This window comes from Sinocyclocheilus grahami, unplaced genomic scaffold, assembly GCF_001515645.1.
Source record: "Sinocyclocheilus grahami isolate Dianchi unplaced genomic scaffold, SAMN03320097.WGS_v1.1 scaffold834.1, whole genome shotgun sequence".
Classification (NCBI taxonomy): Eukaryota; Metazoa; Chordata; class Actinopteri; order Cypriniformes; family Cyprinidae; genus Sinocyclocheilus; species Sinocyclocheilus grahami.
The window spans coordinates 339,264-350,914 of record NW_015506013.1 but is presented as its reverse complement, the minus strand read 5'-3'; the positions used below and the strand labels follow the sequence as shown (position 1 = coordinate 350,914).

The 11,651-nt window shown below is 40.8% G+C and overlaps 2 protein-coding genes across 2 annotated transcripts in view; both read left to right on the top strand.

The window, feature by feature from the left end:
- The first annotated feature begins 26 nt into the window (after nucleotides 1–26).
- On the top strand, nucleotides 27–4,700 carry LOC107562717 (titin-like). Its single transcript, XM_016247417.1, has 9 exons — nucleotides 27–860; nucleotides 968–1,264; nucleotides 1,358–1,945; nucleotides 2,036–2,338; nucleotides 2,441–2,737; nucleotides 2,839–3,248; nucleotides 3,336–3,638; nucleotides 3,741–4,040; nucleotides 4,186–4,700. The coding sequence occupies exons 1-6, from the start codon at nucleotides 149–151 to the stop codon at nucleotides 3,174–3,176; spliced, it is 2,535 nt and encodes an 844-aa protein (XP_016102903.1). The 5' UTR covers nucleotides 27–148; the 3' UTR covers nucleotides 3,177–3,248; nucleotides 3,336–3,638; nucleotides 3,741–4,040; nucleotides 4,186–4,700.
- LOC107562703 (titin) overlaps nucleotides 3,371–11,651 on the top strand; it is an 11,302-nt gene continuing 3,021 nt past the window's right edge. The window contains exons 1-7 of the mRNA XM_016247394.1: nucleotides 3,371–3,638; nucleotides 3,741–4,040; nucleotides 4,186–4,616; nucleotides 4,687–5,191; nucleotides 5,281–5,586; nucleotides 5,674–6,267; nucleotides 6,370–11,564. Of these exons, the coding sequence (XP_016102880.1) occupies nucleotides 3,371–3,638; nucleotides 3,741–4,040; nucleotides 4,186–4,616; nucleotides 4,687–5,191; nucleotides 5,281–5,586; nucleotides 5,674–6,267; nucleotides 6,370–11,564 (7,599 nt within the window). The remainder of the gene's footprint in view (nucleotides 3,639–3,740; nucleotides 4,041–4,185; nucleotides 4,617–4,686; nucleotides 5,192–5,280; nucleotides 5,587–5,673; nucleotides 6,268–6,369; nucleotides 11,565–11,651) is intronic.

Sequence of the window (11,651 nt, the reverse complement as noted above, 5' to 3'; positions counted from 1 at the left end):
ACCAACTAAACCTAAGATTCTGGATCATACCAAGAATTCTATTACTATTGCCTGGAAAAAGCCATTATCTGATGGTGGTGCACAGATCCTCGGATACAGTGTAGAATATAAGAATTCTGAGGATACAGAATGGAATGTGGCTATTCAGATGACAAAAAGTAATGAATTCACAATTTCTGGTCTTACAACTGATGTACAGTATGTATTTGCTGTTAAAGCAATCAACAAAGTTGGTGTCAGTGAACAGTCGCCTGTCTCTGAGTCACAGTCAGCAACGGAGAGAAAGGAGGAACCTGTATTTGACATTGACATTGAGATGCGAAAAACTTTAATTGTCAAGCATGGCAATTCATTTACTTTGACGGCTCTGTTTAAAGGAAAGCCAGTACCTTCAGTTACATGGAATAAAGAGGAGGTTGATCTAAAAGCAAGGGCAAGCATAGAAACAACAGAAACATGCACATCTGTTACTATTGAGAAAGCAACACGAAATGACTCTGGACAATACATTGTTACTTTGGACAATGGTGTTGGAACAGCATCTTTGCCAGTGATGGTCAAAGTCCTTGACACCCCTGGACCACCAACTAATGTGAAAATTACTGAAGTCACAAAAGATTCTGCTACAGTTACTTGGGAACCTCCAGAGAATGATGGAGGAGATGCTGTTAAGGCTTATCATGTTGAGAAACGTGAAGCAAGCAAAAAGGCTTGGGTATGCGTAACAAGCAACTGTCACAGTCTGACATACAGGGTTGAAGACTTGCAAGAAGGTGCAATCTACTACTTTAGAATCACTGGAGAAAATGAGTTTGGAACAGGTGTAACTGCTGAAACTAAAGATGGAACCAAGATAACAGGTACAATTATTTCCATGTTTATTTGTCTGAAAATGAGAAAAGAATAGGTTTCAGAAAAACTTTATTCATTTTGTGTTTTAAATATGATTTCAACTTTGCACCAACAGAAAAAACAAGTTCACCTGCTAGGCTTGGCGTTACTGCAGTAACAAAGAATAGCGTCACCATTGCATGGTCAAAACCAGAGTATGATGGTGGAAGCCGAATTACCAGCTACCTCATTGATGCCCTTGATAAGGGCCAACAGAAGTGGGTTAAATGTGCCACTGTTAAAGCCAACACCCACATTATTAAGAACCTAAGGGAAAATGCAGAATACTTTTTCAGAGTTCGTGCTGAGAATCATGCTGGACTTAGCGAACCAAAAGAAATGATTATTCCTGTGGTTGTGAAAGATCAACTTGGTGAGTGTTAATTCATTCAATTCATTCCATGTTTATCATATTTAAATAATCTATTAATGTTGTACGTCCATTTCCTTTGACTATTATTTACAGATGCGCCTGAGTTTGATATGAAGAATTTCCCACATAACACTGTTTATGTGAGAGCAGGATCAAATCTTAAATTTGAGCTTCCTCTCTCGGGTAAACCAATGCCAAAAGTCACAATGTCAAGAGGTAATGCTCCAGTTAAGAGCGGCAAGAGATTTAGCTTTGAAGTAACCCCTGAACGTCTTAATATCAACCTCAAGGAAAGTACTGCAAGTGATGCTGGAAGATATGACATTGTTGCCTCAAACACAAGTGGAACCACCAAGATGTTTGTAAATATACTGGTCCTGGATAGACCAGGTCCTCCAGTCGGTCCTGTTGAAGTTAGTGATGTGAGGGAGACAAGCTTGTGTCTCAAATGGCTCCCACCTGTGTATGATGGTGGCAGTCCTGTTACAAACTATGTTGTTCTTAAACGTGAAACAAGTACTCCAGCCTGGACAGAAGTGTCTTCCACAATTGCAAGAAGCACTGTTAAAGTCACCAAACTTACAAAGGGAGAACAATACCAGTTCAGGGTTAAAGCTGAGAATCGCTTTGGCATCAGTGATCACATTGATTCTCAGTCAGTTACAGTGAAGCTTCCATACAGTGAGTACATAGATAATGTACATAATGTGCAATTGCTTCTAGTTATGTCTGAATTTCTGTTAAACCTCTGCTGGTTTATTGTATTTTTAGCTATACCTGGACCACCATCAACACCATGGCTGGGTTATGTGTCAAGGGAGAGCCTCACTGTTTGCTGGAATGAGCCAGTAGTAGATGGAGGAAGCCCAGTGGTTGGATACCATGTCCAAATGAAAGAAAGAAGCAGCATTCTTTGGCAGACAGTGAACAAAACAGCAATCCCTGCAACTCAAATTAGAGTGACAAATATATGTCCTGGAATGATTTACGAATTCAAGGTAGCTGTAGAAAATGCAGCTGGTATTGGAAAGTTCAGCAAGACATCAGAAGAAGTGCTAGCAATTGATGCCTGTGGTAAGTTTTAATAATACAAATAATAATATATAAACTAAGTTGATACGTTGTCAAGTTTCTCTGAATTTCATTGCCAAATAACAAATCATTGTTTTGTTTTAGAACCACCGACAAATGTGAGAATTTCTGAGGTTACAAAAAATTCAATTAGCCTTGTATGGCAGAAGCCTCCATTTGATGGTGGAAGCAAAATCACTGGCTACATGGTTGAGCGAAGAGATGCTCCAAATGGCAGATGGACAAAGGCAAACTTTACCAATGTCATTGATACTAACTTCATTGTATCAGGCTTGACTCAGGATCAGGCATATGAATTCAGGATTTTTGCCAAGAATGCAGTTGGCTCGATCAGCAATCCATCTCTAATTGCAGGACCAGTAACTTGTGTCGACATTTCTGGTAAGTTTATTGCTGCTACTTTGTTGGTTATCTCATGTTATCATGCCCAGCAATACTATTCACACTTTATTACACACGGTTCTGTTTCCTCCCATTCTTAGGTGCTCCAGTAATTGACCTGCCCCCAGAGTATTTGGATGTTGTGCAATACAAAGCTGGTACATCATTCAAAATCAAAGTGGGAATATTTGCTAAACCCTTGCCAACTATTGAATGGCTTAAAGATGAAAAGGAGCTAGTGTCAAGTGCACAGCTGTCAATTGAGAACACAACTGACTCATCTGCCATCCTCATTAAGGATGCTAGTCGTCTTAATACTGGAACCTATGAGCTCAAAATCAAGAATGTGTTTGGCACAGCGTCTGCTTCTATCAGAATACAGACACATCCCTTGTGGTTAAGGGACTACAAGAAAATGTTGAATACCATTTTAAGGTGACAGCAGAGAACCAGTTTGGAATAAGCAGCTCACTGAAAACAGAGACAACTGTTGTACCAAAGACTCCCATTTGTAAGTGCTCGTCAGTGATCTCATTTCTAGGCAATTTGTTATTAAACATAAAAGCATTTTCTTTCATTTTTTGTTATTAATATTTAGGTGTCCCAGAGGCTTCAGGCACTCCACCAGAAATTATGGATGTTACTAAGAATTCTGCTGCTTTGGCTTGGACTAAACCCAAAGATGATGGTGGATCTCACATTACTGGTTACTTCATTGAGTACAAAGAAGTGTCGTCTGATAAGTGGATTCGTCATGAGGCAAAGATTACCTCAACAATGTATACTCTTAGTCAGCTCACTACTGATTCCGAGTATCAGTTCCGTGTAATTGCTGTGAATGACATTGGAGAGAGTGAACCAGGACCTGCATCAGATTCAGTAATATGCAAAGATCCATTTGGTGTGGCCTCATTATTAATTTTCTCTATTCATTAATTGATTTAAAATTATTGTCTTTATTTAATAAAAAAATAACATGTTATTGTATTATTGATGTATTTAGATAAACCAAGCCAGCCAGGAGAAATTGACACTATGACTGTTACCAAAGACTACATTACAATTAATTGGGAGGCTCCAGCATGTGATGGCGGAAAACCAGTCCTTGGCTACTGGATTGAATACCGAAAGTCTGGAGAGAGTGCTTGGAAGAAATGCAATAAGGAGCACACAAAGGACAAACAGTACACTCAGGGTGGTCTACAAGAGGCAACAGAATATGAATTCAGAGTATTTGCTGAAAATGAAACCGGAATTAGCAGACCACGCAGAACAGCAACTGGCATCAAAACTAAACTGGGTGGTAAGTATGGTTTGAAATAACGTAAGAAGTATTGTTGAATGTATTGTGATTTGTCAGTATCAAATATTTTTGAGAGGAGAAATGTATTTGACTAAAATCTCACTATAGCTGTCCCTGCTTTTAATTAATTAATTTATTTTCCTAGTTGGAACTAAACCAGCTCTCAGGAAAGAGATGGATGAGGTCACTGCCAAACTAGCACAAACTGCAACTCTCAAATGTCAGATTATTGGAAGACCTGTTCCAGAAATTAAATGGTACAAGGGTGGAAAGGAAATCAAAGAAGGTCGCAAATATGCAGCAACCTCGGATGGCCGTAATCATACACTGACGATTTCAACCGATCAACAGGAAGATGAGGGTCTGTACACATGCAAGGCTGTGAATGAGGCCGGCGAGTGTAAGACCAGTGGAACTCTGGTCCTTGAAGCAGCACCACAGTTCCCAGTGCCACTGAAAAACAAATTCTTTGCAACATGTGGTAGCACAGTGCGCATACATGTTGTTTACATTGGTCGACCTCAGCCTAAGATAATGTGGCTTTATGGAGCCAAGGCTTTGGAACCCTCTGAGAATGTGATAATTGAAAATACAGAGCATTACACTCATTTGATTCTCAAAAACGTACAGCGCAGAATAAACGGAGGAAAATACAGAATTTGTACTTGGAAGACCTGTTCCAGAAATTAAATGGTACAAGGGTGGAAAGGAAATCAAAGAAGGTCGCAAATATGCAGCAACCTCGGATGGCCGTAATCATACACTGACGATTTCAACCGATCAACAGGAAGATGAGGGTCTGTACACATGCAAGGCTGTGAATGAGGCCGGCGAGTGTAAGACCAGTGGAACTCTGGTCCTTGAAGCAGCACCACAGTTCCCAGTGCCACTGAAAAACAAATTCTTTGCAACATGTGGTAGCACAGTGCGCATACATGTTGTTTACATTGGTCGACCTCAGCCTAAGATAATGTGGCTTTATGGAGCCAAGGCTTTGGAACCCTCTGAGAATGTGATAATTGAAAATACAGAGCATTACACTCATTTGATTCTCAAAAACGTACAGCGCAGAATAAACGGAGGAAAATACAGAATTAGGATTAACAACCATTTTGGGGCTGCAGATACTGTAACTCACGTTGAAATCTTAGGTATATGCTTAATAATGCTTAATAATTTTTAAAAATCTGGTAAATATTAGTGGAAATAAGACTAATTAACTTATTCTTTGTGTTTTCAGATAAACCTGCTATGCCAGAAGGTCCTCTTGTACTTGATGCACTGTTGAAGAATTCTGTGATAATTAGCTGGAAAGCACCCAAAGATGATGGAGGATCTATGATCTCAAATTATATTGTGGAAAAGTGTGAAGACAAGGAAGGAGCAGAGTGGGAACTTGTATCATCATCTATCACAGGCACTTCATGCAGAATTCCTAACCTTGTTGAAAACGAGGGATACTACTTCCGTGTTTCAGCACAAAATCGTTATGGCAATAGTGAATCACTGGAAACGCCTTCTGCTATCCTCATCAAGAGTCAGCTACGTAAGTAATGAAGAAACATGATTAAAGAATGTTGTTGATGTTGTTTTTTAGTGTTATTTAAATGTATATTAAAATGTATGTTTACAGAGAGGCCAGGAGCTCCATTAAAACCAGTTGTTTCTGGACTTACCAAAAACTCCTGTGTTGTGTCTTGGAAGCCACCTCTCAGTGATGGAGGCTCTAAAATTAAGAACTATTGTCTTGAAAAGCGAGATAAGAAGAAGGGTGAATGGGTTGCAGTTACAACAGATGAAATCCACCAGACTGTTTATTCTGTCAAGGGCCTGACAGAAGGTGTTGAGTATGAATTCCGGGTGAAATGTGAAAACCTTGGTGGTGAAAGTGAGTACAGTGAAGTATCTGACCCTGCCATTCCAAATAATGATGTTGAAGTGCGTGCTCCTGCCTTCAAGGAAGATCTCAGAAACATGAGTGTAAAATTCAAGAGCAATGCAACATTTGTCTGCAAGATAACAGGACAGCCCAAGCCTGTAATAAAATGGTTCAAGCGTGGTAAGGAAATTCAAGCTGATGGCACCAAATTCAAGATCCAAGAATTCAAGGGAGGCTACCAGCAGCTTGTTATTGCTGATTGTGATGCAGAAGACTCAACTGTATATCAGATCAGAGCAACAAACCAGGGTGGATCCATTTCTGCTACTGTTTCTCTAGATGTAGAAAGTAAGCTTTCAGTATTTTTATATACTTTAACTGGCTATACCCGCAATTCTGTCTGTAAGAAAATTTCAAAGTGATGCATTAAAATTTTCTCTTTTTTTTCAGTCCCTGCTAAGATTCATCTATCTAAGAATCTGCAAGGAAAGGAGGCTATCCCTGCACTTCGTGGTGAAGTTGTGAACATCAAAATTCCATTCAGTGGAAAACCAGATCCAGTTATCACTTGGCAGAAGGGACAAGACCTTCTTGATAATGATGGACACTATCAAGTCATTGTCACAAGATCTTTCACATCTCTTGTATTCCAGAATGGAGTAGAAAGGAATTATGCTGGTTTCTATATTGTGTGTGCCAAAAACAGATTTGGAATTGACCAGCAAACAGTTGAGCTTGATGTTGCAGATGTGCCTGATCCACCACGTGGCATCAAAGCCAGTGATGTTTCTAGAGATTCTGTAACACTCCACTGGGTAACATCTGCCAATGATGGTGGAAGTAAGGTCACAAACTATATCATAGAAAAATGTGCCACCACAGCAGAAAGATGGATTCGTGTTGGCCAGTCTCGTGACACCCACTATACTGTTGTCAATCTGTTTGGAAAGACAAGTTACCAATTCCGTGTCATAGCTGAAAATAAATTTGGTCAGAGTGCACCGTCTGATCCAAGTGGACCTGTTGTAACGAAGGAAGACAAATCAAGAGTTCTTACCTATGATGAAGAAGTTGATGACACCAGGCCAGTTTCCAAAAGCAAAGCTCCTCATTCAGAGGCTAAGAATGTTCACAAGAAGTACATGATTGCTGAAGAGCTTGGCCATGGACAGTTTGGTATTGTTCACCGGTGCATTGAAACCAGCTCTGAGAAAACTTACATGGCTAAATTTGTCAAAGTAAGAGGTGCAGATCAGGCACTAGTGAAGAAAGAAATTGCAACACTGAATGTGGCACGCCACAAGAACTTCTTGTTATTGCATGAGTCATTTGACTGCCCTGAAGAACTAGTCATGGTTTATGAGTTCATCTCTGGTGTGGACATATTTGAGCGCCTTGGTACAGCCAATTTTGAGCTAAATGAGCGTGAAATTGTTAACTATATCAGACAAGTATGTGAAGCTCTTGAATTCCTTCACAGCAAGAGTTATGGCCACTTTGATATCAGGCCTGAAAATATAGTGTACACCACAAGAAAGGGAACTAATGTCAAGATCATTGAGTTTGGACAGTCTAGACACCTTACACCTGGGGACCAAATTAAGATTCAGTACACAACAGCTGAGATGGCGGCACCAGAAATTCATCAAAACGAGATGGTTAGCACTGTGACAGATATGTGGTCTGTCGGTGTTCTTGTGTATGTTCTTCTCAGTGGATTTAATCCATTTGCCGCTGAAACTAATCAGCAAATGATTGAGAGCATTTGCAATGCTGAGTACAGTTTTAATGATGAAGCCTTTAAGCATGTAAGTGTTGAGGCATTAGACTTTGCGGACCGCCTACTAACCAAAGAGCGCAAACATCGTATGACCGCTGCTGAGGCTTTGAATCATCCTTGGCTGACAATGAACTCAGAGCAGCTAAGCACTAGGTCCATCAAGATTACTCGCCATAAGAGATATTACCAAGCCATGGTTAGGAAAGAATGGAACACTGTTGTCTCATCTGCTCGTGTTGCCAGTGGTGGTGCTATCAGAAGTCAGCGGGGAGTAACAGTCTCTAAAGTGAAGATTGCACCATTTGAACATGGACCAGTTGCAGGACAAATTAAACACAGTGCTGCTGATGAAGGTGATGATATCAAGCTCATTTGCAACATTGATAACTACGATAGCACCACCGAAGTAACATGGTACTGTGGAGTAAGACAACTAGAAGAAGGCACTAAATACGAAATTACTTATGAAGATGGGCTTGCTACCATAACTATCAAGGGAATCACAAGAACTGATGATGGAACATACAGATGTAAAGTTGTCAATGAGTATGGTGAGGACAGTGCCTATTCCGAGCTCTTTGTCAAAGGAGTAAGATCCTATCGTGAGTTCTACACTACACGTGTTGTAAAGAAAGTAAAACGTAGAGTTGACACAGCAAGACTACTCCAAAGACCTCCTGAATTCACTTTGCCATTGTGTAACCGCACAGCTTACATTGGAGAGGATGTGCGCTTTGGTGTCACAATCACAGTGCATCCTGAACCTCGTGTAATGTGGTTGAAAACTGGTCAAAAGATTATGCCGGGAGATGATGACAAGAAATACACTTTTGTTAGTGATAAGGGCTTGTATCAGTTAGTTATTCACAAACTTGACCCAGATGATGATGCGGAATACACTGTTGTGGCACGGAACAGATTTGGTGATGACAGTTGCAAGGCTCGTCTCACAGTGATCCCTCGTCCTGCTCCTGCTGATAACACTTTGAGACCTATGTTCAAACGTGTTCTTGCTAACTTGGAATGCAGAGAAGGCCAGAGTGTACGTTTTGAAATGAGAGTGTCAGGACATCCTTCATTGAAATGGGAGAAAGATGGCATGCCTTTGGCATTTGGTCCACAAATTGAAGTTGTGCATGAAGGCTTAGATTACTATGTCTTACATGTAAGAGATACTCTTCCAGAGGATTCGGGCACATACCGAGTCATTGCAACTAACTCAGCTGGGTCTGCAAGTTGCCAATCCACACTCAAGGTTGAACGTGTGACACACATCAAGAAGGAGGAGAGTGAGGAAGAAAAGAAGAAGAAACATGATCTTGATCAGCAAGAGATGGACAAGAAAGTAAGACTAACTCAGATACTAGCAGGTGCAGATGTTACCCCACTTACTCCAGTCGCACAGCAAGCACTAAGAGAAGCTGCAACTATGTTCAAGCCAGCAATCACTACCAAGAAAGTCAAGAGTGAAGCTGAGGAAGCCAAAGAAAAAGAGGAGAAAAAGAAGAGAGCAGAAGAAAAGAGGCTGAGAATGCCGTATGTTATTCCTCCACCTCGTGTTGTTGCTCCTACTGCTCTTGAGGAGGATATGGAAATCAAACACTTTGTTCCTTTCTCTGATATGAAGTGGTACAAGAAACTCCGTGATCAATATGAGTTCCCGGAGCCAATAGAAAAGTTCCCCCAGAAAAGACTTAAGCGCATCCGACTGTCAAGATGGGATCAGTTCTATGAAGTACCCCTGCCAAGAATTAATGACCAATACAAGCCAAAATGGCATATTCCTGTTTCACAGGATGACCTTGAGACTGTAAGGCCAGCAAGACACCGCACACCTTCTCCAGAGATGGAGGCTTACTACAGAATCAGGAGACGCTCTCTTGGTGATCTTTCTGATGAGGAACTGCTTCTGCCTGTTAGAGAATACTTGTCAATGAAGAGAACAGAAGAAGAAAGACTTAAACTCGAGGATGAACTTGAGTTAGGCTATTCTGCTTCTCCACCAAGTCTTAGCCCTGTACGCTTTGAACTCTCTGCACTGCGTCACCCATCACCTAAGAGAGCTGCATATGATGAGGAGGAAGGGGAGGAAGTTCCAACATATGACTCTTACCGTATTCCATCTAAATATGAAGCTGGTCCAAGCTATATTGACTTATGTCAGCGTCACGATAGGGCAACATACAGACCTCCAAGGCAAAAACAAAGGTTATATGAGGAAAAAGAGGATCAGGAACTGCTTAGGTCTGTCACGACAGCCACAAAATTAACTTCCTACAAGAGCCAACTGCAGCACATTGAGTTCGAGGAGAAAACAAAGGTCAAAAGAAAGGAGAAAACAAGATTTTCTGTGTCAGCAGTAACTGAGGCAGCAGTCCTAACTGAAATACCTACAACATCATTCTCTCCTGGCTATGCTACAGCAACTCGTCCTAAGAAACCTTCTGCAGCTCTGGCAGAAAAAGAAGTGGTTAGAACAACTTCCCTTGAAAAGACACGCCCACGTTCCCCCAGCCTTGATTCTACTGAGAAAGCAGACACTACACCAGACTTATCAACAAAAATTGATTATATGTCAAGGTATGAGTCAAGAAAGAAAGCCTTGAAAACTGAGAGGAAGTTTGAAATTGTGACCCAGCAGCCTTTTACCCTCGACCATACACCCAGAGTGACAGTAAGAATGTGCTCTCACCGTGTGCCAATTGGTCAAAACACTAAGTTCACAATGAATGTCCAATCGAAGCCAGAAGCACAGATTAAATGGTACCACAATGGACTGCAGATTGAAGAAAGCAGAAAATACCATATATTTAACATGAGTGGCGTTTTGTCTCTTCAAATCATTGATTGTCAGGAAGAGGACAGTGGCACCTACCGTGTTGTCTGCACAAATGCAAAGGGAGAGGCCTCTGACTATGCCACTCTCGATGTTGCTGGTGGAGGATTTTCTGCATATGCCTCGCAACGTAAAGATGAGGAGCCACCAACTCCCTTTGTCCCTGAGATGACAAAAACAGATGTTTATCATGTTTCATCTACAAAAGCAGCATCAGTATCAGAAACACAAATGGAAGTATCTGAAATTAAAACAGACAAGATAGAAGAGACAATTGAGACTGTTGTTGAGGAGGAGAAGGTAACATCTGTAATCAAACTTGAAACTATGGAAGTGACAGCAGTTGAGGAAGTTGTGGTTGAGAAAATTTCTGAGACTGAACTTGAAGCTACAGAAGTGACAACAGTAGTGGAAGAAGTGGTTGAGGAAAAGAAGCCAACTCTCCCAGCTACAATTTTGACTAAACCACAGTCACTCACAGTATCTGAGGGAGAATCTGTTAAATTCACATGTGATGTTGATGGTGAGCCTGCACCCACTGTAACATGGATGCGAGAGACGCGAGTAATTGTGTCATCTCATCGTCACCATATTACCTCAACTGAATATAAATCGACCTTTGAGATTACCCAAGTAGAAACGTCAGATGGAGGCAATTACACTGTAGTGGTAGAGAACTCTCAAGGTAAACAGGAGGCACAGTTCAGTCTAACTGTTCGTAAACCAACACCTGTACAGAAGGTTGTTGCTTCTCCTCCAAGAGTGAAATCTCCAGAGTCCCCCCGTATAAAGTCACCATTTGGAATTAGGTCTCCACAGAGAATTAAATCACCAGAACCATTTAAATCTCCACCAAGAGTTAAGTCCCCACCCATGGTAAAATCACCTACTCCAAAAGAAAAAGCATCCAAGCCAACCTTCTCAGCAGAACTAAAAGACATTTCAGCCTCTGCAGATACTATTATTAAGCTTACAGTGAAAGTGTCCGGTGAGCCTAAGCCATCAATCTCTTGGATGAAGGATGGAAAAGTATGAGATTTTTTTAAAAACTTTTATGATATATATATATATATATATATATATATATATATATATATATATATATATATATATATA